We start from the raw sequence: 27,148 nt of genomic DNA on the forward strand, positions 1-27,148 counted from the left end.
GACACTTCTGGGATAACAGTGGCTGACGTTTGGTCTGGGATAGCTTCTGTAGCTGGCTAATAACCAAACTTGTCTGATGATAGGGAATGTTCATAAACTGTCAAAACTTGTGAGGTTAAGTAGGCAGGAAGTTCTGGGAACAGTGAGAAACTAGGGGACCACAGCTCATACAGACTGTAAAGACAACAGGATGAATAGGGTGGTGGTCTCAACAAGGGAACATGTGACAAAAGGTAGGCTAGGAAGAACTGAGAGGTGAGGGGGATATGAATATTAATTTGACACAATCAGTCAAATCCTTGGTATAAAACTCTTACGGGTATTTACATGTGATCTAAACTGCTACTGGTTGGTTTCAATCAGCAATCAATTGTATTTCAGCCACTCTTCGTTTGACTTCAGCAGGCTCAAGACATCCTTGGGGACAGAAGCAGGCACTTCTATTTTAAACAGACACACACCAAAAGCTTTTTGCTATGAACAGATTAAGCCATGCACAGCTAAATACTTAATGAGACTTGTGAGGGCTGCATTAAACTTGATCTCCCGGCCCTTATGACCCCAACAGATGGTGGTTCTGGTAGACCAATGGAAAGTTGCAGAGCTTCATACACCCACCAGCATAAACATACAGATGTTTATTTGATGCAATACTCTTGATAAAAATACACTTGACTCCTGGAAGACAAACCTGATCAGACTTAAGTGTACACTTGCCAGCGTTTCTTCAAAGTCCTGAAACAATACAGATTCTCACCGGTATCTTTCAATGTTGATTCTTTTCTGTGTTTGTGTTATGTTTAATGTTGTGGTACCTGAATAGAGAGATGTGAAAATTGCATATAAACACAGATATACATAAATTTTCACAAACCACTCTATCTGTCTCTTATCTATCTTCATTCGGGTACCACAACAGTAAACATAACATTGACCCAATAGCCTAGTCCAGAAATAACCTTTTTTTAACCTCTGTCCCTGGTGGTTGAACAATGCCCTGTATCGAGTTACTTCTAGGGAAAGAGGTAGGATTAGGTTTCGGTGTTGATCCTCGGCTCAGGTTAAACCCTATATATACACCTGAGCAACAACACTTCGGTAGCTTAAGCAGCACGCGGCGGCGGAGGCGGGAGCTGTTTTTCCTTTTAGAACTAACTATTCGCGGAGTGTTAAAGAAAAGCGACTACTTTTCCCAGCAAGCTCTGCGGAAGAAAGTCCCGGCCTGGGCTGCTAACCGAGGCTATATAAGCCCTTCGGGCGGCGCGGGTTTCAGACATTTGCCGGTGGCTGTCGTGGTTGCGAAGCCGGCGGTGGCTCTTTTCCTGACGCTGCAGCGCGCCCTTGTTGTTCCCGTTTATTCTCCCTTAGAACGAGCTCCTTTCCGATGAGGCCGAACGAGGCGTCCGAGGCGCCCGCTTTGGCGGCGCGCCTGGAGGAGCTGAAGCGTCGGGCGGCCGAGTGCATCGAGGCGTCGTCGGAGCGGCTGGCCGAGCTGAGCCGCGAGATCTGGAGCCGGCCGGAGCTGGCTTACGAGGAGCGCCAGGCTCACGACGCCCTTGCCCGCTTCTTCGCCGGCCTGGCCTCGGGGTCCTCGCCGGCCGGCGCTTGGCTGGTGCAGCGCAGCTACAAGCTGGAGACGGCCTTGCGGGCGGACTGGCAGTGGGGCGGCGAGGGAGACGCCGCGGGGGCTGCTCCTGCCGCCGCCGCCGCCGTCGAGGACGGGCAGAAGGCGCCCCTCCGGCTGGGCTTCTTGTGCGAGTACGACGCCCTGCCGGGCATCGGCCACGCCTGCGGTCACAACCTCATCGCCGAAGTGGGCGCCGCCGCCGCGCTGGGCCTGAAGAGCGCCCTGGAGAGCCTCTGCCCGAGCGGAGCCGCCGACGGACTGTCCCGCCACGTCCCCGCCGTCAAGGTGCAGGGTGGGTGGGAGAGGGAGAGAAGCTGCGCCCCGCATATCCTGCCTTCAGCCCACAACCTTTCCGAGCCCCCTCTTTTTCTTTGCTTTTTTTGGGGGGGTGGGCTGGCTGGGACGCTGCTGTAGTTCTCACCATGCCCCTTCTTTGCGTCTTGTTTTCGCAAAGTGCCCTAGAAAGATCTCTGGAGGTGTATATGCAACTTGTAAACTTATGGGTAAAGAAAGAAAGACCCTCCCGTAAAGAGAGTGCCACATCCCGCATCCCGGGATGCTTTGGTTTTTGCTGCCACTTCCTGACCCACATGTCACCTTTGCTTTCAGGTCACCGTGTTGGGCACCCCTGCTGAAGAAGATGGAGGAGGCAAAATCGACTTGATCAAAGCCGGAGCTTTCGATGGTCTGGACGTTGTTTTCATGGCCCACCCATCCCAAGAAGATGCAGCGTATTTGCCCGACGTAGCAGAACATGAGTGAGTAAACTGGAATGGGAGGCATTGTTTACTTGGCCATTGTAACAAGCCTTTCACTTTTCATCCACTTTTGAGTTACTCGTTTGGCTTTCCAAAGGGCACTTGGAACAATTTATGTAACATTCTGCTGCTGTTTCTAATAAACCGCTAATGAGCACGTGGTGCTTGTGTGGTGCTGCCAAGTGAAACAAGTTTCTACTTCAATTAACTTGTATTACGTGAGGTTTGAGTTTTTATACCATAACTGTTAATTCATTATCCTAAAGGGCCCCAGTAAGAAAGGAAGGCTGGGTAGCATTATGAAACAGCTGCCAAGGCCTCTTGTGCCAAGGGTCCCATTCTTTCTCACTATGCTGTCCAGAAAAAGCTCACCCACAATTCTCCTACGTACTTTCCCTCTTAGCTGTTCACTGGGGAAAGTTGGGGTGATGCGTGAGGAAGACATGAGGACCTCCAAAGCCAACCTGCTCCCAGTAACCAGTCCTTCGGTATGGGTGATGGAGTCCATGCACAGAACACAGGTCCATTGGTCTAGCTAGCTCGTCTTGCACTACCTGAAGATGCAGGGGATTGAACCTGCAACTTCCTGAATGCAAAGCAGATGCTGTGCCACTGAGTTACTTCCCATCCTCCTTAAGCTATTTCCTACCCAGTGATCTGCCAGCAAGTTTTAGTTCCAGAACTGCTACTCTCTACATGTTTTTTACTCCCCTGGTTGCTGGGAGGAGCGGGCAGATAGAGCCTCTATCTAGATTTGGTCCTAAGATCTTCAGTTATTGACCTTATTCTGTATATTTACAATTATATGCACATTCCGAGTAAAGTACTGCCTGCAAAATTATGTCACTTTGTAGTGAATTACAGCAGGGCTTCATTTTCAGGGACTTTTACTTATTTGAAACATATCTTCTTTATTCAACATCATCTTATTCAAGTTGCCTAATGAGCTTCTGTTTTGTTTTGTTTTTAAATCAGTTGGACCGGTAGCTAGGTAACCCTAACAATGATTTTTTAATTTAGTTCAAGGTATAAATTTCATTTCCTGATATGTGATAGCGTTCATGAAACTGCCAACTTTATTGGAATAGGAGATGCTGCAGTTTAACAAACACCCTTCCACCCACAATTTGTTTTATTGTTTATACACATTTGTTAATATATTTGGACAGAACCATTATTCGGACTAGAGAGGGTGCTGGGTGTTTTTGAAGTCATTCTGTTTAGTTGGAAGCAATTCTGGTTATACAGTCTTGCTTCATGTGATTATTAAAGGAGTTTGTTTCAGCTGATCTCATTACCGAACATCTCCAGAAATTAGATCTGGTGTTTGCCTGCAATGTAGACCTAAATGTCTTGTGACTCAAAGCTGTACAGTTGAGTGTTAAAAACTTTTATATTTCCTTTCACATTTCTGCAAAGATGACCACACATAGGCATATTAAGAACAAGTAGAACTGATGTTCGGCTGTATACAATTTAGATTGTATATAGATTTGAATACAGTGGTACATCTGGTTATGAACTTAATTCTTTCCGGAGGTCCGCTCTCAACTTGAAACTGTTCTTAACCTGAGGTGCGCTTTCACTAATGGGGCCTCCTGCGCGCCTCTGGAGCGTGATTTCTGCTCACATCCCGGGGCAAGGTTTGCAACCAGGAGCACCTACTTCCAAGATAGCAGAGCTTGTAACCCAAAGCATTCGCAAGGAGGACGGTTTGTAACCAGAGGTGTTACTGTACATTGTACTTTTCTTAAAAGTTTCTGGCAGTTAACACACCAACCCAGAAATGCAGAGTGCCCCATTCCTCTTGGTATTCTGTTTTTTGACTGCCTTTCTGCCATAGTGAAGTTCACACCCAGGGTATATGATGGCTATGTTGACATCTCAGTAGCCTTCCGTATCAGGAAAGCAGTTGCAGATATTGCAATGACAAACAAGTTATATTTGTAAAAAAAAAAAATCCTTTGCAAAAGTCGTTTCACCCCAAATTGGGTTTTTTTTTAATAGAAAGGCTCATCTTAAGCCACTCAGGGCACCTTTTGTGACTGAAGAGCAGGATAAAAATGCTTTAAATAAATAAAAGGTGTGGCTTCATTTCACCACCTAGCTCTCATTGGTTCAGTAGTAAATATTAGAAGCTTCAAGTGCCTTTCCTCATCATTGTTAGAGATGGCTTTCCATTTTTGAAGCGAGCTGACCAGCACAGATGATTTCTTGTGACTAGAGGCAGAAGAACACTTCCTCACTTCTTTTGAAAACCACACAACATCTTTATAGAGACTATAAGATGAGATTCCTTCCCCCCTCGACCCCAAATATGTGTGGTAGGGATGTTATCCCTTCATAGAAATTTAGTACAGTTTCTTCAGTTTTGTCTTGACTTAATCTTCCTTTGTTCTTCATATTGAACAGAATGGGCACAAAATCTAATGCCAGAAGCTATGAACTTTATAATTAATCGTGGTCTCATGTAACAGATTACTTTAGATCAGTACTAATTCTAATGTTTTCACGTCTTCTTCTGCAGGTGATTCATCAAGTAAAAACACAGCCCTTTGAATTGTCTCCATTTGCAGAACATAATCTTTTTTTCCCTCCCTTGATACAGTACACCTGATGCTTGATCCTCTACTCCTGCACAGTAATAGCAGGATTAGCGGGAAGGGAGGTGGTGGACAACAGTATATGAAAACTAACTGAAAACAGAGCTCTGTTTGAAAATGTGTACTTTCAGATGCTTTTTGTATTCTTAGCTTCCATATCCCTCCACATACCAAAACAACTAGTAGGAAAGTTTTACGCATTTACTTCTCAAAATTGCCTTGTAGTAATATTTTTGATACATGGGGCAGTATTGAACTTACAGTACAGTACTGAATTCTTGCTTAGAAGTTCAGAGCTCATTTGAGATTTACAAGAGAGAACTGTACAGAGCAAGTTTTTGAATGCTACTCACTTTAGGAATTTATACCCCACCTTTCGCATCCATCTCAAAGTGGCTAACACAATTTTTAAAACGTAGCAGCAAATAAAATTGAGTCAGAAAATAACACTTAAAGCAGTGATCCAATTAAAAGGGTGGTGTGTATCATAACAGGCCACCAAATGCCATTAGCATTCCAAGCAGACAGAAGAGATTTGCCTAAATTGTAATGATGAAGGAACAGTTGAGAGTTACAGCACTGAAAAGGCACTTCTCCCACTAGTCACTCACCTAACTTCAGGACGCAGAGAGAGAAGCCTTTGACAAATGGATTCTAAAACTAAGAACTAGGATGGATTCTATCCTAGTTCTTGAGCCAGGCCACCTTAAGTATTTTTACCCAGTTTTCTGTTGAAAAGGCTTCCAGAGCAGATGACATAAGATCAGTAACAAGATGACCTGCTCACAGGGATGCAGTCTGAAAGACAGTGATATTCAGTGATATAATATGCTGTAGACCCACTGGCAGCAATGGATTTTAGCCCGTTTTAATGGGTCTGGTTTAAGTATGGTTTAGTTGGATATCACTCACAGCACAGAAGGGAAAAGAGGAGGCATAGGGAGGGAAGAGGAAAACAAGCAAACTCTGCTACCAATTTTTGCCAGTACATCATACCTCGGTGAGAGGAGCTGTAGGATTTCATGATTAGCATTTCTATGTTCAACAGCAGTGTTAAATCAACATTTCCAGCAGCTCTCAGTAGACTGATAGTATAGACCTTTTAACTATATATATGCACAGGGATGGAAGAGCACTGGCATTCTGAGCTTAACAACAGTATTCCCTATGATTCAGTTGGGACAGAAGTATGATTCTCTTGTTTCTCTTATTTATAGCATTTATGCTGCTTCTCTATCCTACTTTATATAACTTATGCTGCTGAACTCCATAGCCTGGCATGACCCTAAAAGGCTGGGCTGTCTTCGGATATAGCTTTATAGGTTGCACCTAGCATGTATTGCTGGGGTTATGTTTGGGTCAAGTTGGAAGTGGATAGTGCTGATACACAGCATATCCACATTTATTTAACAATGTTTTTATAACACTTGATTCTAGGAAAACCTCGGCAACAAGTATTCTGCACTCTGGAAAACTGTTTGCTGAATTCTTCATAGTTTTTGGTTGGGAAATGTGTCAAGTTTGTCTTCACACAAGACATTGCAAACTGCTGTCTTTACCTTTGGCTTTTGTGTTTGTCCTAACCTTTTCGTTATAATTTCTGTCAAGTTTTATTTAAACACGTATCACTGTATTTTTGAACAAAGTCTGCACAGTCTCCAAACTTGGCTGCAGCCAAAGAAGAATAGGTTTGCAACAGAATCACACACACACTCTAGATGATAAATCACGCTTTGAAAATGAAGCCATGTAAGCAAAAGCCTATGCAAGGGTCCTGTGTAATGCGGGACGTTTGGGATTGTTTGCTCACAGTTCATAGTGTGCTTAATACCTATTTCTAATTAATGATTTTTATTACTAAGCCTCAGGTAGTCATCTTAGCTAAGTGTAACTCAAGTTTCCCAAGGTCAGAATAAAGTCATCAGATGTATATATTTAGACTCTTGAGTAGTTGCAATTTGTTGCAGCTGGTTTCATATCTTTATAGATCTCTTAAGATCTTAGGAAGAATATGATATATGCCAGAATATGATAGATAACCAGTGTGGTATTGTGGTTAGAGTGCCAAATCTTCACTTGGCTGTGAAGCTCACCAACTCAGCATAACCTATCACTCAGGGTTGTTGTGAGGGTCATCTGGAGAGAGAAACGCCTACATCCCTTTGAGCTCATTGGAGGACAGGTGGGATATAAATGTGGTAAATACATACATAAATAAATACAAGAGGACACTTACTAATCTTTTGATCCCAGCAGGTTTTATAGGCCAAAGTTATAACGGTGCTAGTTACTTGAACTCTAAATTTTTCATGCTAATTTTTTAACATTGCTTTTCAAAATTCAGATCTTACATAGTTGTGATTAAATTTTAATTTAGGATTATGTTGATTTGAAGACAGTTCTTTTTCATGAAAATAAACAAGGCAAGGTTTTTAAATGTGTCAGGGATACTGCAATCTGTATAATGCAGTTCAGTGGCAGAGCTGGCCATCATCTGATCTTTTTAAATTTAGAAAATGCAGTGGTGTTTGTTTGTTTGTTTGTTTGTTTGTTTGTTTGTTTGCTTTAAAGGTAGAAAATACTGCAGCAGTTATTCAATATTATTGCTAATAGTAAAGCATCTGTTGTGTTCTGTAAATTCTTTCATCCTGACAAACCAAATGGTTCTGGCTAAGGCAGCTCAGAATGCATGGAGCTCCTCCATTGAGAATGGTTCCCCCCATTCAGTGGATGAACCATGTATAAACATTTATGTGTACTTCCTTCTCATGAAATGCTTGAATTGTTCTCCATTTGGAAAGGATCTCTGGATGAGGACAACTGTGTTGGGTATTGTAATTGAGGGGAGGTGGTGAACTGAGTTGTCAGGAAATCTCACACCAGTTGATTGTAGTTTGTTATTTGCTCCACGCCTTTTGAAAATGTCTGTTTTCTTAGTTGATTTGTTAAGATATTTCTCTACCAGACACAATTTATTTCTGTCTAATATACTAATATTCTTTATTTCCACAGAAATTAGTTCTTGTCTTGTATGTACCTATTTCAGTACAAGTGGTCCATATAAATGTCAGACTTGGTTTTGTGATGACAAAGATCAGTTTTGAGTATCAAAGCTCTGTATTGAATACCTCCTACTCTCAAAACATGTTGGTCTGTTTTTCCAGCAATTATCTTTATAGAGGATTGAGGTTTTTAAAAAAATCAAACCCCTATATTATAGCATAGACCTTTATCTCATTAGAACTTAAGCTCGTTGAATGAATCCAAAGGGATATTTTTCCTTTCAAAAAGTGTTTAAAAACCAGTGATGGCTTTTATTTCCTAGTGTGACTGTGAAATACTATGGAAAAGCTTCTCATGCTGCTGCTTACCCTTGGGAAGGAGTAAATGCATTAGATGCTGCTGTTCTTGCATACAACAATCTGTCAGTTTTAAGACAGCAAATGAAACCAACATGGAGAGTTCATGGTGAGATGTTCATTAAATCTTATGTCCAGCAAGTAATACTTCAGGCACTGTTTTATAATGTATCTGGCATGTTAACATTAAAATGAAAATGGCTGTTCATGTGTTTAGTTTTCTGATAAATGTTCAATCTGTTGGCAAAGTTGAAAGTTCTTTAAGAGCTATACAACTTTGGTACGGATATGTTCACTTAATAGACTTTGGTCATGTTTTCCCAAAACAATATGTCAGGGTTGTTTGCTTAAGAAACCATATTGTGTGAGCTGCATGCTGGTGTATGCAGCCCATAGGTAATTGAACCCATATAGCAAGATGTCTGAAGTTTGGATTGTGATTTGTTTCACCCTAACAAGCTATGTTTACTTAGTTTGTTGTTGGCAAATTCTCGCTTGTTAGGGAGAACAAACCATGAACCCAAGTTTGGATGTTGTTCTACGCTGATTTTATCTGCTCATACCAGGGGTGGTGAGAGCAGTCAGGATCCATGTATGGTTTAATTAGCCAAGGTTAATGAACGTTTATCAGATGGTGATTGGTGTTAAGGTTGAGTATTATGATGGCTAACACCTGCAATAATGTGTATTGTAACAGCGAGTCTTCACACATTTGTTTCCCCCCAAATGTGGGTTATCATACCCTGGCAGTTGGTGCAGCTCTCTATTTCCTTCCATCTTTTTTATGCTTTGGGGATGCTTATAGGATCTGCCCCTCACCCTTAGTCAGAGGTTAGAACACATGCTGTGCTAGGCTTGTGTCATCCAGATGTGTAAAGCATACGAGTTACGTACTCATAAGTGTCTGTAACACAAGCTCTGCAGTTCATGCAACTGATACATTTATTAGTGGAGTCCTGGAAGAGGTGATGGTTATATAATTGAATTCTCAAATAGTGTTCTAGTTTAGCTTTTCTATTAAGTGCTAGTTAACGATATATAGGGATTATTGTGAGGACAAGGCACAGTTTTGTAAGCTGCAAGGCTGAAGTGCTATGGTCCACACTTGAGTTTTAGCATGTAGTCTACTGTTTGTCTATACCTGACCATAATAATATGGGTCTAACTGTAGAAGGATTTCTAGTTTATACAACGTCGTTTAAAGATATGTGGCAACTAATCTAGACAGCTAACCAAAGGGATCAAATTAGCCATAAACACTTGCAATTCATTAACTTGACTGAAGTTAGTTAATAGTGAAAAGGTTTGGTTTGCATCTGCATGGTAAAGTAACTATTGTTCTAAAAGCCCAATAGGCCCATCAGGCAGTTTTGACCAATCCACAGCTACCTATCCTACACCTCTGGTCCTACCCATGAGGTCAGGTGTGAGGCAGGTAAAGTTGCACCTGGGCCACAGAGGAGATTGGAGGCACTGCTGATGTGTGTTGGGCTGACACTTTGAAACCCTGACTGTCATCTGATTATCAGGCCTTCAAAGCATAGCCCCAACAATCAGCTTTGATCAGCTTCTCTCAGGAGTTCCCCATTGGATACCTCTCCACCCTATTGGATAAGCTCTCATCCAGAAGCACCCATATGATTTATGTTGCTGTTTGATTTCCAAAGCAATGGCGTTAATACCTTCCAGATAGAATTGTGGGTCACTGTTGTAGTACTTCTGAATACTGCATAAAAAAATATTCTCAGTGGAAGATTCCCCCTCACCTCATATAAACTAAAATGTAACAGGTTTTGAGCAACTTGTCATACATAATACTTTCAATTTAAAGTAACATGGTCTTTCTGACTTGTTACTTTTTCTCGTCTTTGTTTCCTCCCATCAAATTTCTGCCCTTGTTAATGTTTATCTGTACTAGAGCTATCAAATAAGAATAGCAAATTGAAAAGAGTGAGGCAAAGTTCATCTCTTAGTGATGATAAGAAAGGAATGGTATGTCTTGCATTCCCGATTTGTTTTTGTTTTTTTGTGATGTTCCCTTCATAGCACATAGTTGCTGGTTAAACTGGTTGGAGTAGCTCTACTGCTTTTTAACTTTTCCCCCCCATAGGCAAGGTTACCTTGCTGGTCAACATTTATTTTTTTATGTGGTCATGAAAGCTAATAGTAATTAGTTTTCTTTGCACAAAACCATTAAATTATTTAAAGCATTTGTGGCCCAGGCCGCACGGCAAGTGATTTGCTGCTTTTCAAGTGACAATTTTCCATTAAAATACTCTTAGCATGTGCATGGTTTAAATCTTACACATTTTTGTATGATGGGCTTCTTGCTCTTGTGAGCATTGGTACCTTATTGAAGCCAAATTGGATTATACCACCAGTATCAGAAAAACACTGCACTGCCCTGTCTACATCTTCCTAGCTAGTTTGTGCAGAAACACATGAGAATGGGATTATACCAGCAGTGTACCACTTTGTTTTTCTATAGCCTGTTTATCAACCATATATAAAGATAGCATCTCAAAAGTCTTGTACATATTGAAGCTTAGTCAAAGTGTGCATATTGATGCCACAGCATGGTGCAAGCATGGGCTTGCTCTTTAGAATAATACTTAGAATAATACATTTTGGGATAACCTGTGCTTGTAGGAACTTTGTTGAATCTTAGTGGAAGCAAAGACAACAAGTAGTTTTGCTATACATGGATGGCATTCTCAGGAGCTCTCTTGAGTATTGCCTCTCACCTGTGAGCCAGCCAGTTTTTGCTTAAAGTTAAACCTTTCTGTTTCTGTACACTCACTTTGATTTGCTTCATATAGCTGTTGCATAATGTAAAAGTGATTCTTGGAGCAGGGAGGCTTGCCAGTTTTATGTACATGGCCTAATAAAATTTAGATGGTTAATAAATATTAGATGCAGCTTTCAGTTTTGCTGCCGATGTTCAGTTACTGTAGTGTAGCAGATGGATTCTGGCAAGTTTTTTGAATAGCCCAAGACAACTAAAGAACTATTCAGGTAAGCAACTATTCCAGGTATATTGAAGAAACCTAAAAACAACTTACTGCCTAAAAATTGCCATAGATTGCAAGCGCATTAGGTCTGGGCACCACCGAGTTATAACAATATTGTAGCAATTCAAACTGTCTTAAAACAAAGAGCCTGTTCTTGCTGGAGTCATTCAGAACTCAGTCAAACAAGATTCTATTCATGCAAGACTTTTAAGATGGAAATGTATCATACCCCTTTATTCTTGTTTGAAATTCCCAATTGACAGTAGATTCATTTGGCTGGGCAAAATTTCATACATGCATATATATCAGATCAAGAGTTACTTTATTCAAAGTGGTTTCAACTGGAACTTTACTTGAGCTGTTGAGTGATAATTATTATACTTGGAGTAGACTGATTGAAATCAATGGATTTCAATGGGTCTATTGAGTATGATGAATGTCAGCCTATTGTGTGTTAGATCTGGGCCAACAGGAAAGCAAACAAATGACACACTTGCTTTTGATACAGAACCTTCTCTTCTCTGATCTAAAACCTGTTTCTACCATTTGATGACGCTGCACCTTGATAGCGCTCTAGTCGCTTTGTAACAAAATTTGAAGAAGGAAAGTGCATATATGGGCAGACAAAGGGTGACACTGTTTATATTATCCAGGGTGGAAAAGATGGTGTTCTGGAATTTTGTCCCCCTTACCTATTTCAAATGCTTGCACAAAAAAAGCTCCTTAAAATGGATACTGTTTAAGAGTTTGAAATATTTTCATTTTTTATTCCTTTCTCTTGGTCAGCTCATGGGCAGCTGGTGATGTATAACCCACTACTTAAGTATTCTTCCACCATGCACTATGTGGAAGAAAAAAGGCAGAAAAAAGATGTTAGGAGGTATACTGTTCAAAACTGATGCCTAACTTGGTTAAGCAAAGTTGAATTATGCCACAAAAACATGTTAAATTGTTCAGCTTTAATTTATACTTTAGTCTTTTCTCCAGAGGTTAGAATATGAAAGGGATGTTTTTATGCCTTGACTTCTGGTCTAGTAAATATATTCAGCCTCTATGTTACTGCTCCCTTAATCCCCCTTGTTCCAATGCCATCTAGTTTTATTTCATCCTGAAAGACAACAGATGAATAACTGAGAAGAACGTGAATGCAAATCTTTGTGGGTTTTTTATTGAAATCAAATAAAATTTCAAGACAAAAGGTTTTTTCCCCTTAAAGAAAGCAAGAAAATCTGTTTTTGTTCCCACATCTGCTGGAGAGTTGGCTCAGGTGCAGAAACTAGTGTGGCTTTCCTGTTTTAGCCAGAAGCCTCAGAAACCTACTATTCAAAGTTCTGATTTCAGTAACACAGTTCTTCCTTCTTTTAGGTATAATAAAGAATGGAGGTGTGAAACCTAATATCATCCCTTCTTATGCTGAATTAGAATTTTACTTGCGTGCTCCTTCGTTAAAAGAACTCTCCATCCTGACAGAAAAAGCAGAGAACTGCTTTAAATCTGCAGCCCTGGCCACAGGGTGTGAAGTAAGGTTCATAAAGATTTATTTTGCTTTTAAGTGACAATGTGAGCTGACTAATAATGATAATATTATTATTTGTTCCCCACCTGTCTGACTGTTGCCTCAGCCACTCTGGATGACTTCTTGGCCAAACCACCCAGGACCTGTTGAGTGATTTTAGTTGAAAGAAGCATAACATCTACATGTCAGCCTACCCTCTGACAGTTTCCCCCTATAGTTGTGGCTCCAAGCAGGCTAGATTGGGGTGATTAGGCCTGTCAAGATGTTTGAAATGGTCTGGTCACCTCTGTCTTTCTCTCATTACAGTGCTTGGAGAAAAAGTTTCAGCTTAGTGCTGCAATGGGAATGAATGTGTTTCCATATGTATGTATGTGTTTGTATGTAAGTGGTGGTCTGTGTGTGGTGAGAGCAGGGTGTGCTTGGCCATGACCACAACTGGCATGTGGCCCTCAGAGGATTGGCCTCAACCCTCAGGCTGAAAAGGTTTATCCATCTCTGAACTAAAACCCAGATCCCATTGAACTAACATCTCAGCATAGCTGATATTTTGGACTCAACTTTGTCAAGTCTTGGTTCTCAAAAGTGCAAACATACCCAAGTAAGAGCGACCTTTCACATGCTTTTAAATACACAAGGACTCAGCATTGGGCTGTTTTTCTTTTCTTTCTTTTTTAAAAAAAGCTTCCTTTCTCACTGAACAATTTCTAAGTACTTTTCCTTCTTTGGTATTTTCTTTAAATCATAAAAGTAGTGAGGAGCCAGAGGGGATTAACCCTGCTTCTAAAGGTTCTACTTCAAAGTAATTTCCAACTGGAGCTCACTTCCATATTCAGTTGGAACTCCCTTCCAAGAATTTACACAATCTTGGCTCTGTTTTTTTCCATTTGGCATCTTTGGAGCTGACATTCCACATTTCTAATTTATCCTGTTTTGCAAGAAGCTTGCAGTTGTCTAAGGGCAGGAAGCAGAAAATTGCTTGCTTGTTCTAGGAGATAATGCCACATTCATGCTTCGTATAAATAGGATGTGAAATGCCGAAGAAAGCTAATTAGTTCCTAAAAGTGTAATCCTTTGCATGTTTACTTTGAAGTCAGTCACACTGTGAATTGCAGCTTGTTCTCAGGTAAGTATGTTTCAGATTTCAGCCTAACACTAAGTCCTATGCATTTTTGAGAGTAAGCCCCTTTGAGTTCAGTGGGGCTGACCTCTGAGTAAGACAAATAGGATTGAGTTGGAGGCCCTTTGGTTTAGACTTTATCTGGTATTTTTGTATCAAAGCAAATGAATATTTTTCTTCTCTAGATGGAATTAAAAGGTGGTGCAAATGATTACTACAACGTACTCCCTAACAAGAGCCTGGAAAAAGCTTACATTGAGAATGGGAAGAAACTTGGCATGGAGTTCATCCCAGAAGATAACTTGACTGGGCTGTCAGGTAATAAATAATAAAACATCCACGTGTTTACATTCATCAGGTTGGCTTTTACTCCTTTTCTATGCATTTCTGGTTGGTTGGTTAGTTTCACTAGAAAATACATTTATAAATCTTTTAAGAATTTCCCAACAATTGGGAAGTCTGATCAGTTTTTATATTTTAGAGTATCGGAACATGTATCGCTAGGTGAATGCAGAAACAAATTTGAAGGGAATTTGAATTTGGTAAGGGAAAATGTAATGGGGCTGTTCTGAAACTTCAATCACACACTTAAATTCATCTTCTTTAAAGCATGGTAACCACATGTTCAGAAGAACCTGCTAAAAATGTCTACCTTTTTACCATATACTTATTTTCTTGTAATACTCTTAGCATTTTGTTCAACTTCTATGAAGTAAGGACACGTTGAGTTAAATGGGCAGTAAACAGTGCTGCTGTGGTTTTGCCATTCCATGGTATCTGTTTTTCATCATAAACCAACATAGGATGTAGAATTGAAAGGCAGTGGATACCCTACTGTCCATCAACATGCAAGGGATAGGATTGGTAGTCTCTAAGTTAAACTACCGTAGATGGGCAGCTGCAATTTGGCGATTTGTCTTATAAGCCCAGTCGCCTAATACGTTGGGCAGCAACAGGGGGCGGGCTCAGCTCCGCGCCGCCCATACCCGGTGTATAAGGCGACCCCCGACTTTGGAGAAGATTTTCTGGGGTTCAAAAGCTGCCTTGTACGCCGGAATCTATGGTATTATTTCAGGACTGCTTGATCTTGATACTGCAGAAAGGAAAAACCCAGTTTATGTGCATGCTATTTACGTATATCACTTTTTCTCCAGAACTGTCTTTCCCCCCTCCTTTAAGAGTGATGCCTTTTTCCATTTATGTGAGGAATTGTTGAACTGTTATTTAAGAAAACTAAATTCTCTCAACCAAAACCTCCACTCTGCTGTTGGAATCATTTCTGCATTCTGTTTATTTTACCTTGGCAAAGTGAAACATTTATGTTTGGGAGCTACCTAATGTACTTGAAAAATGCATTGTGAAATTGGCCTGATTCTGCATCTTATCATTTATCAACTTTCATTGCTAATCCCAAAATATTTATTTTACACCTAAAAAACCCCCACAACCTGTTGCCTTTGTCTGTGTTATGTGCTCTTTTCTCTGCCATACTTTCTCATGCCGTGGGACAGGAGCTGAGTCTCCTGCACAGATTTTTTTCATTTCACTGCGTTTCCAGTGCCTCTGGTTACCTCCATATCACTGTCTTTGTCCAATTCTACAGTTTTGCAGTCAATAAATAAATAACTTTGTGATCCTGACATTTGGAACAGTATAATAATGCAAAGTGAACAAATGTGCCTAGTTGCACTGTTCCAATTGTAAGCGGCTTTCTTTGTATGAGATCTGAATTATTATATTGCTGCAGAGCATGCAGAGCTGAGCAGTACTTACATATATTCCTTTTGGTAGCCTGATCTGATACATTTAAAACTACCTTTTCCTAGGTTCTACTGATTTTGGGAATGTTACCTTTGTGGTTCCTGGGATTCATCCTTATTTTTATATTGGGTCTGATGCACTAAACCATACCGAGCAGTACACAACAGCTGCAGGTTAGTGAGTTTTATTTGTGTGTGTGTGTATTCCTCCTGCCCCCCCCCCACCAAAAAATATACAAGAACACTAAGATGGAAATTACATTGAGTTAAAGGTTTTTCCCAGCTGGCCTATGCTTAGTGCAGCTGAATGGAACATTAAATTGTTCTGGACTGGAATTAATGTGTCTTACCTATGTTTCTGTGGTTATTCTTACTAGGTCTTGGACATCCATGTACTGTGTTCCTAGGAATAGTCAGTAATAAATATTTGCTTATTTGCAAAAATTCTAAGTTGTCCTTTACCATATGGTCCCTGAGTGGGTTATAATAATATAATATAATATAATATAATATAATATAATATAATATAATATAATATAATATAATATAATATAATATAATATAATATAATATAATAAGATAAAATTGCAATGACAAATAAAACTGTTCTAGCCAGCACTTCAGTGGTTAAAATCAGTCAAATTTTCAGAGGTTGTTTGCTCACACTTCTCTTGAAGTCTGTGCTACACTATTCCAAAAGTCTTGGCTTTTTTTATTGCAGCTGAAGCAACTGGAAATCTTGATGCCTTGCTAGCTGACTAACACTAGCAAGAGCAAGCACAGGTCTCTCAATGTGCTGCTGACTTAAATCAATCTTTATAGGGTTTTTGTTGTTGTTGTTTTTTAATAAGCTAACCTAAACTCCTGGTGGTCAGGTGCGGATAACGTTGAAATCTCTTATGCAGATATGCATCTTAAGATCCAGTGATACTCCTACTATGAGAAGTATGTTTGTGGCAGAAATTATGAGAGGGTAGTGAAGAAACTCTATAAATGTCCACATTTGGGACTTTGATTTATTCACAAGAAGCAATAACTTCAGGCTTACAATGAGCCTGAATTCCTTCTATGAAACACATATATATGCTAGATGCACTGAAATTGAAAGATGTGCATTTTAATGCAGGAAAAGAAAACATAAAGCTACTTAGGAGAAGACAGTATCTTTTTATTCCCAGGGTAATTCAAATTGAATTGTTTTGGAAGGGGAAATGGCCTTTACAAATCCCTTCAGTTATGGTATAGCTATACAGTAAATCCCTTCAGTCTTGAATGTGCTGCCTAGCTCTTGGTAAGACCTGCTCCTGTGGCCCTTTCTGAAGGCAGCAGACCAGCTTAAGTTAACTTCAAAAATGGTGGGTTGTTTCTCTTTGATCCAGCAGGCGCTTCTGTTCAGAATGAGGAGGGAATTGGTTTTGCCAGTCCCTCCCTCCCAATGCAGCCCCCTACCACCACCTCTTTCTTTATTGATCCCTTATTTTCTCATTTGTGGATTTAATTCTTCCTAGGGTCGGAAGAAGCTCAGTTCTATGCCTTGCGAACGGCGAAAGCTTTGGCAATGACTGCTTTGGATGTTATTTTCAAGCCAGATCTGCTGGAAAAAGTCAGGGAAGACTTCAGACTGGTGAAACTCAAAGAGGAAGGTTACTTGAATATCCCTGAAAATGGAAAGGTCTCTGGTCTTGGTATCGGAGCAGCATGTGCATCACGTTGAAATAGTACAGCATATTACAAATCTAAACACGAAAGAACGTCAAGATTTTTTTCCCTTGGAATTCTAGGAAATGTTTAATAGCTGGAAAGATGCTTGATATTTTAAGTGGTGCAACTAAGCGACCTCAGAGTACTTTTAAAATATTGCTATTGTCTGATATCATGTAGTGGTCTTAATTTGGCAGACAAAATGAGTGATTTCTCTGCAGTGATTGAAAATGTGCTGAATATTGCAGCTTTGCATACTTTTGGAAAAACTTTTTAAATGCTATTTACTCTGGTTGGAAAGGAATGTTGGGTTGTCTTCATAGCAGCTGTTCTCTTGCCAAGGAATAGTGAGAGGTGTTGCATGTTTAGCTTATTGTATGCAGAACCAAATGCAATCCACCAGGACAGGCTTAATATGCTTCATAAATCTATATGTATTTGAACTGAAGATACCAAAGGTTAGGTGGTGGTTGTTCAAGATGTGCCTAGACTTTCACATTAGAATGGTTTTTCACTCAGTATCTCACGGTCTTTGGTATCTCAACACTTGAACATACCACACTTTCCTCTTTTGGCCATCTAAATTTTTCTAGAAGGACTATCCTTGTAATCACTTGATGTTTATAGGTGGGCTCCTGACCTCTTGTTCTGCACAATTTCCAAACGCTGTGTATCCTTTAGTAGTTTTGTGCATAGTATAGAATTATACAGCATACAGATACACCAGAAGAAAATAACTTGTATGAAAATGAGTGTCCAGGAATAAGTTTTAAAATGAAACCCAAAACTGAGTTTCTTGTGAAAAGTCTTTCTATTTGACACAAATTAAGCAATCACATTGAAGGAGAAGTTAAAACAGTAGGTAGGCGGTTGGTTTGTTTTTAAGGGTACTGTACAGAATCAAAGAAATACTTGTGCAAACCTGGTACATGAACCCTGCTTTACTGTTTTATTTATGCATAGTGCATTTTGAAAATGAATGGCTCCAGTCCATTAATGTAGCTGCTGAACAAAGTAGATTGGTAGAACTTGTTATGTTTCACATTCATTTTCCTTTCTGAAATAGAATTGTCTATAATTTTGTCAGTTTCGCCACCAGTTACTCCCCAGGACCCAAGATGTGTATATTGATGACAGAGATGAGTTGAGGAAAGGGGTGATGAATCCTATGGATGTTCAAGTTGATACCCAAGTATTTTGGGTGAGCCTCAAATGCATTTGCAAAGGCTAAATGTTGCCATTGTGAGTTGCGTCAGCAGTAGTGGACTATTTGGGGGCTCAAATTGTTGTATTTCGAGGCAGAGAAAATAGATGGGCTTTTTTCTTCTGCGGAACAAGCAAAAGATGGTGAGAATGTGAATTCTTGGGGCCTTTGGCAGGTAAAAGGTACTTCTCCTGTAGGGGAGGAATGTGATTCTGTATGGGTTGTCTCTGCCCCTCTCTCCACTGGCAGGAAGTAAAACTTTTTTAGAGAATATACCTGGGGCAGGGACAATCTCCTATCTCCATTTCCTGCCAACTCCACTGCAGATCATCAGTCAGCTGCCCAAGGTATGGCAAAAGAGAAGTGGCAGGAACTCTTGGAAGGGATTTTCCATTGTTCTTTGTTCTACTCCTACTCCTACTGGAGTAGCTGGACCTGACAAATTCAGAGGCATTTTAGACAACTCATAAGTACTAACTTGTGTGGTGTAGTGGTTAAGAGCAGTAGACTCATAATCTGGTGAACCGGGTTCGTGTCTTCGCTCCTCCACATGCAGCTGCTGAGTGACCTTGGGCCAGTCACACTTCTCTGAAGTCTCTCAGCCCCACTCACCTCACAGAGTGTTTGTTGTGGGGGAGGAAGGGAAAGGAGAATGTTAGCCGCTTTGAGTCTCCTTCGGGTAGTGATAAAGCGAGATATCAAATCCAAACTCCTCCTCTTCTTCTAACTAGGCTGTCTAGATTATTCTTTGCCTATGCTAAGATCAGCTGTCTTCTAATCAAGCTGGTCTTTGTATTTGGCATATATTAATCTACACACCAAAATTGACTTGAAGTACAATCCTTTGCATGTCTATGCAGAAGTGACTCCCATTCAGTTTAATGGGGTTTACTCCCAGGAAAATGCTGCAGGATTGTAACCATAATTATGTAACACACCACTGCCTAAGCTGCATTAGTGGTATCATAGCGCACCACTGCCTGTTACTTAAACTAATAGTAGATAAACATATCTTATGCTGAAAGAAAACACTAATTTCCTGTCCTCTTAAGCATAATGTGAAATTTCCTTTGTAAGTGTTGTAGGGAGCAAACTCTGCACAGAATTTTGTATTCTAGAACAATATAAATGCTGTCTTTATGCCCGCTTGTTTGCCTAAACAATATTCTGTTTGAGGGTCAAATACTTCCATTATTATGTTATTATTTATTCTTTTTGTCTTGCCTTTCTTCTCAATTTTTACCTGTCAGTTGGTTCAGTAAAAAAGGCTATTCACATTTTGCTGAGTCAGTTACAAAAGCTCTACTGGTTTAAATGAATATATGACATTATTTTTATTCATAAACAGAAAGAATTGCAGCAAGTTTAGCAGAGCTTAAGGTATATGCATTTCTGACTGAAGCGCACACATGCTCAAATGCACAAATCTAGGGAGAAACAGAGATGTATATTTTGTACATCACCTGTAGAAACTGTTCTGAAGACAATTTTTTGAGCTGCACATTTGAATGTTGGAATGTTTTGCAGCAAATTAACATCCATTAGCAAGCACTGGAAGACCATGTTAGGAAATTATTAACCACAGCACTTATTTTTCCCCACCACCACCAGTGCTGTAAGAAGAGAAGCGGTTTTCTTTTTACCAGCATACAGCTGTTTCCCCAAATGTTGCACTGTCCTAACTTGCTAGGGAACAGAAATCATACACAGCTGAATCATGGGCTAGTTAGTAGGCATAGCAAATTTTAATATGCATAACTGTATCAAACTTATGCTTCAATACTTTGATCCTGTTAAGAGTTCGGTCAACATCAGAAGAAAATTTTAATCTTACCATGCTGTATTTAGTATTTCAGCTTCTTTCATCCAGTTAAACACAGTTTTTGCAATAACTCTTCACCTTTTCAGAAGAGGGAGAGAGGCTCTGGAAGGTTGTTTTTCCCTCTAGTAAGCAAGGGCAAGTCGTCCTCAGTGGGATTTGGAACTGATCAGTACTTGCACTAAAAGGATCAGTGTCTCTTAAGATTCTTGTTATGTCTCCTCATTCAACTGTGTAAGCTTTGCTTCTGAAAACATTAGTACCAAAGGTGAACTCGATATTTTATTGAGCTCAGGGTTATTTCTGCTCCAACCATATAGCTGTGCAAGTTGCTGCCTAAGCAGGATGTGAGCAAGATACATTGACTGGAGAATGCTGCATATTTCTGATAGTCTTTTAAAAACCTGGCAAAGACTCCTGTTATAGCTTCACAACTTGCTAAAATTGCAAACTCAAAAAGGTTGGATCCAGGCGTGCCACTTGACATGAACAGACTGGAACTAACCCAAAGGTTGCAAGACAGCATGGTTAATGTTGTTATGGACCCATTGGTCTTGGATTGTTGCTCTGAGTGTGTTCTGTAATGAAAACTTGCTTAGGTGGCAACCGCTAAACAGTGTCATGGGCATTATTTCAATATTTTGCTTACTATTCCAAACTTGATTCCTTAGCAGAGGCCTACTTTGCAAGGAGATTTTGGCTGAGACTTTTAGTGGTAGAAGCCATCCCAACCATACTGTATTCCTTATCTGAACATGAAAGAAAAGAGGGAAATTGATTTATTGTGAATTCCTGTGTTTCTTGCATGGTTTTTAATATCACAGTTTTAATTTGTTATTTTTTTAAATATATGCATAAATGTTATTTGACAGATCAAACAGCTGGAATCTTACTACTATCATGGGAGAGTACAATTTACCTTTTTTCTGTTTACAAAGCACAATCCAGTGAGAAAAAACAATCAAGCTGTAGACCACATGGATTGCGCAGCAGTTGCTTTAAAGCTCAAGTGTCAGGAAAAGATCTAGTCTAAGCATAAGGCTACCTGGGTTTCCGGCCAGGCCCATGATCATTGACAGTTGTTCTTCATAGCCCTCCGGGGGCTGCGAGGAAGTTCAGGCAGGGGAAGGAGAAGATTTATGCAATTGTATTAAATTATAGTATTTGGTTTGATTTGTAATAATCTGGAAAATAATAACAATAATAAAATAAACATAAGGCTACCTGGAACCATTTATGCAGCCGCACACTCATATTAAAAGGGTCTTCTTGAATGTGAGGCTATCCATGCACAGCATTAGCATGCCATGCCATGCCAGCAACCAATGATCAGAGAGGAAGTGCTTTGCATAGGCCTCTTGCACGGATCATTGCTGCATGGAGCACCTGTAGGGATACACGATTTCCATGTGACCATGTGGCATGTTGAAATTGTGGGTTAGAGACTGTATCTGAGATGGTTGAACTTTATGTCTTTTCTTTGTAAGATCAGACGGGTTGGTGTTTGATTTCTTTTGTGTGCGGGTGAGTTGCTAAGGCAGTAAGTCCCATTGGTTTATAATTTCAGAACGCCTTGTCCAGTAACGTTAGTTTTGTTAGTACGCCATTGCTTATTTCTGTTAATAACGCTGAGGCTTTCTTTACAGTTCTGATTCTTGTCTAGCAGTTATGCAGTGATTCTGTATGCCAGGTTGGACAGACTTTTTGCCAAGTAAGCCATAAGTAAAGTCTGAAGTGTGAGTGCCATTTTTGTATATTCCACAGGACGTATATGGCTCCCCCTTACTAGGAGGTGGCTTTTCGTCTAATGTACCAAACTAGATAGTGTGCGCTTCATCACTAGTGCCATTTGTGGCCTCTTACACAATGCACTGCTAAATCCTAGGGTTTTGCACTTTCGCTGTAACCTGAATTAACAAGAAAAAGCAACTTTTTCACTGCTTCCTTAAATAGAATGCAACTTTACAGTAGACAACAGTTATTCTTGGATCTTAAGTAGGACAAGGACACCAGACAAAGGTTTTAGTCAACATTACTTTTAGGCTGCAAGCTGTTGTAAAGGCATATTTGCTTTTTAGTGTCTTGGCTATTGCTGCTGCACCAAATCTTGTATGCTGTTGAATCTATATACTCAGTTTTGAAGAATGAAGAGCCTGCAACAGCAGGTTGGTAAAAATGTATATGTAGCTTGGATGGTGAATTTACTTGAACAAATGTAACAGCAAACATACACAAGTATATTTCAAGAGTTGGTGGTTTTCCTTTTTTTTATACCTTCTAAGGGTTATCTTTGCAAGTGTAATGTTTTGCAGTGAATTCAGGTATTTGAGGAAAAGATACATTCAGGGGCTGAAGCAGCTTCCTGTGCCATCTGTACACAGAATGTTTTGTTTGAATAAAAACTTGAGCTACACTATAAACTTATTGCTATAAAAGTACTTTTGCTAAATGTGTTTTATGATTTTCTAGTGAGCCACTGTTGATGCTATCACTTGGTTTTGTACATTCAGCTTTCTTGGTATGCTGTCTGTAAGTACATTCTGGATTGTAAGAATAAAATTGACTTGCACATTATATTGTGTTTCTCAGGTATATCTTAATAAACAAATACACTACTTAAACATAGGAAGAGTCTGGTTAAAGTTGACGAAGACTGCTCATTGTGATAGTTTGGCTGAAGCTGAGAAATTGAGTCCCAGAGAATGCAAAACTACAGGAACTTTAAGGGACAAAACGGAAAAAGTAAGATAAAATAACACTCTTTGGGGATTATGCCTGTGATGTTGGTTTGAGAGCATCATTTAATCAGGCAGGGCAGCTTGCCAAAGAAAGGAATTTGCAATAATTTATTAAATACTCAGCAGCATTCCACATTGTCAAAGGTTACCTGCTGTCAGCTGAATAACCCATAAAGGCAAGAAGATTTATGCAGCTGTATCTTTTTAAAATGTTGAATATTTATCCCCTCTTAATAATTGCTAGAGGCCACTTACAAGGGAACTTATAAAACAGACCATCAGAATAGCGATTGTCAACAAAACTAACAGTAAATGTCTATCTACGAAGTAGCACCACGTGATGATTTAGATGTCACATCAGATAAGGCTCCCAGCGGTTTACAGAAACTTGCAAAAAGAGGACTTCCAGAGCTTTCTAAATCTCTGTTGAGGAAGCACATTATGCCTTACATTAAGGCTATTCCATTCATTTATTTGTCATTTAACTTCTCTGGGTGAAAGTTTAAAATAATTTAAAAGCATAAATGGTATGCTCTATTATGAAACAGGCTGGAAACTGCCAAATAACTGCGTATAAATCTCTAGAAATGCAGCAACACACCCCTACTTGGCTGATCATCCTTCACTAAATCCTGTAAGGCCTACAGTACAAATTTTTCAACTGAGCAGCTCAACATACTCAGTGTTTTTTTGTAGCCAGAATGCGCAAGAGGGCAGTTCTGGCACCTCTCAGGTGGGTGCCATTGTGTGCTGCCTGCTTCTTGCCTTTACCCACTTCTGAGAAGTGCAAAACAAACATTTCAGGTTAAAATGGAAGCTGGCCAGCATGTGTGAGTCTACACTTTTTTTAGATCCGTGCACGTAGCTCAGCCGCAATTGGTCAAGCTTACGGGGCAGGGTCAATTCATATTTCTTCAATCCATCCTTTGTGTAGCTGCAGGAGCAGGCTTTAAGCTTTCCAGCCAGGCCTCTACTGTTGCACACACAGACGTTTGTGCGAGGGCCCTTCTGAGCTGCCCTAGCCACCCACCTGAATCTGAAAGACCGAGGGAGGTGGGAGCGCATTTATTTGACGTGCACCAGAATCAGGTGACCCACAAACCAGGTAGGGTGACAGCTTGCCTGAAACCCTTCTAATTCCTGGATCCAGCATGGATTCAACCTTCCTGGTGATGTTATGGCCTTCTACGTATGGGCCATCAAAGTAACAAAGGAAGTAGCTCTGTGCCAGATAACAAATGGGTACTTAGAAAGGCAAAAGACAGGGTTCAACGTTGAGTGTGTACAAGCTGGAAGTTAGGCTAAAGGGCCGCTGGCAAAGTTTGCTTCATGCACCCTCCCGGTTCCACCCTTAGCAAAGTGAGCCAACCACAGGGGATAGTGGTATGCCTGAAGGAGCTGAGGCGGCAGCAGAGATGCCGCTGGTCCCACTGCTGTTGCTGCAATCGCCACTGCCACCCTCTGCTTGGGCTTCTTCTGCAACTACGGTGCATTCATTTTCCAAGGGCAATGATGTATGTGATGATGATGATGATGCTAGCAATTATGTGTTTCCATTAATTTAGCTCAGTGAAGCTTTCTGGGTATGTTGCTAAACTAATAAATGCATGCTTCTTTTTCAACCTTTAAATGTAACAGAGAAATTCTGGTGCTTCTTAGTTGCCTAGATGAGCTTGAAGAAGTTAAGCTTTCCTCTTGTGTAGTGATGCCTTCAAGCTTATCTGCCTTAGTCATTTTGACAGATGAAGTTTAAAGGTCAAACTGAAAATCTTACCTGCTCAGTCCTGAGTTCTGCAATGTATTGACCACTTGAGATGTGTCGCCAACCATTTTCAATCTTGCCTTGTGCTTTTATAGTGAGATGTTCATTCCAGCAAAAACCACCAAGAGCTTGTAATGTATTAAAATCATTTTCAGTCTTGAACACACGACTCGGTTTGTTTATAACAGTGGACCTCTTGAGCACCTGAGATGTGCAGAAACACTGTACTATGTTCTCTTAACATAGTTTTTATAAAAATTGTATAAAGGTGCCTAGATAACCCTTTCTTGGAGACACAGTAAAGTTTTCTAACATTTCTGAACTAAAATCTGTTAGACTATATACTTAAACTGGAAGAATTCCATAGGCCAGGGAAATTTTAAAAAGACCTCTGTGATCCTGCTTGTTAAGCTGTGATGCTGCATATGATCTCTCTTAGCAGACTAATTTCGATTGCTTAATAGAGTATCATCAAATGTTACTTTTTAAACACAATGGTTTAAATTGCATTCCTGCTTTAGAAATTGTTTTCCATGTCAATATACCTCAATATGAGAGAGGCACAGGCAACATCCCTGGTAGCTCTCTGTGAAAATTCCTGTGGAACCTCTTGTAGGGCATGATATCCAATGGCAGTCATACTCTGAGTAGACCGATTGAAACCAACAGCTTTAATTTAGTTAATCCATTGGTTTCACTGCATCTAATCAGATTAACCTTGGGTCTCACCCAGGATATTCAGCTTGGGTAAATGTTCAGTAAGTGAGTGAGTTTAATCAATGTTACTCCTAATATAACCAACATTGGGCATCCTGATAAGGAAAATGGTATAAGAACCTTGTAGGTCCCTGACTTTCCTTAGAGGGTGACATCAACAAGTGACTGATTAGCAATAACACATACACATGCCTGTAAGCCAAAAAAGTAGATGTTTTACTTGAGAGGAGTCTTGGTGGTAAAAGTGTACAGTACACTGTTTAGATTTGCAATTTACACTTAAATAGATAATTTTACAATATTGTATATATTTACAAACTGAAACAAAAATATTAACATGGTCCATCGTTTCTGTAATTGGAACGCAGATGTGCTCTGAAATTCCTCTTCCCATCATAGCGACACTGTTAGAATATTCTGTACTTTAAAAATGCCTATCACATATTGTCTTTTGAAATAAAAGCATTTGTCGCTTTGCAAATTTTCATTCCTCCCTCTCCCCACTTTTTATTGTTTTGATTGACCATGATGGCCATTTTGAGGCCTGGTGAAACTGGCAGTTCAGCAGAGATTTCCACTTAGGTCTCAGTATAATAAATTGGAGAGTACATTGTGTGAATTTCATGTAATGGGAGTATCAAACAGTCTCTATTGTCACATTTTCTTGATGGACATTAATTTCATACAGTTAACACATGTCCCACCCACATGGAAACTGGCTAAAGAAATAACTATGAAAAAATGGACCAGTATATCAGATTAAATAAAATGTATGCGCCTGGAAATATTATTCTGGAATACTTGTCAATGGCGTGTGTATCAATCCTCATGCTGCTGTATCTCTGGTTTTTCCTCCTGCTTGAATTCCTTTCTGAGCCAAGTGCCAGCTGAACCATCATTCGGTCTTGTTTATCTCCATTTTCAGACACATACTGTCCCAGTTCATTCACCTCCCCGTCACTATAGCTGCCATCCATCCCCATCAGTTGCCTTGACTGAGGTAGTGTACAAGTGCAAGGAAGCTGTAGAGGAAAGAAGGAAGATAGTTGTACTCAGGAATAATCTTGATGCCTGGCTGCATAGGGTAGAAGGTCTGAAGAAGGGGAAAAACTGGCAGTTGACATATTGGAGTGTAGCAATAATGCAGGCTTAAGCTCTTTCTTCTGTCACAGATCCATAGGCGAGGACTCATCTCATCTAAGCACAGTTTCTCTTATCTGGCTATGATTTCCTGCATTATCAGCCAGGATAGCTGATATAAAGGTAAATTTGTGAAAATACACAATACAGGAGTTTGAGTTGCTCTTCCAAATGGTGAGCAGATATATGCTCGCAGAATAGGACCCTCTGTTGTTGTTGTTGTTGTTGTTATAATAATTTATATACCACCCTATACTCTAATGCAGCCGAGAAAAGGGTGGAAAGTGGAGCACCTCCCCACTTTTGCAAGTGCTTT

General features: G+C 40.1%; 2 protein-coding genes across 10 annotated transcripts in view; one reads left to right on the forward strand and one right to left on the reverse strand.

Annotated features, from left to right (window-relative positions):
* The first annotated feature begins 770 nt into the window (after positions 1-770).
* PM20D2 (peptidase M20 domain containing 2) lies at positions 771-23,049 on the forward strand. The gene is made up of 7 exons (XM_083497577.1): positions 771-1,912; positions 2,237-2,385; positions 8,314-8,456; positions 12,724-12,878; positions 14,177-14,309; positions 15,818-15,925; positions 17,260-23,049. Exons 1-7 carry the CDS (start codon positions 1,385-1,387, stop codon positions 17,463-17,465), a joined length of 1,422 nt encoding a protein of 473 aa, XP_083353703.1. The 5' UTR covers positions 771-1,384; the 3' UTR covers positions 17,466-23,049.
* The window catches only part of GABRR1 (gamma-aminobutyric acid type A receptor subunit rho1), a 36,739-nt gene continuing 28,658 nt past the window's right edge, over positions 19,068-27,148 (reverse strand). For all 9 annotated transcript variants that reach the window (XM_083497568.1, XM_083497569.1, XM_083497573.1 and 6 more), the window contains one exon: positions 19,068-26,714. In XM_083497568.1, the coding sequence (XP_083353694.1) occupies positions 26,424-26,714 (291 nt within the window). In that variant the 3' untranslated portion in view covers positions 19,068-26,423. The remainder of the gene's footprint in view (positions 26,715-27,148) is intronic.

Source organism: Podarcis liolepis, assembly GCF_965112155.1.
Source record: "Podarcis liolepis genome assembly, chromosome: 3".
NCBI lineage: Eukaryota > Metazoa > Chordata > Lepidosauria > Squamata > Lacertidae > Podarcis > Podarcis liolepis.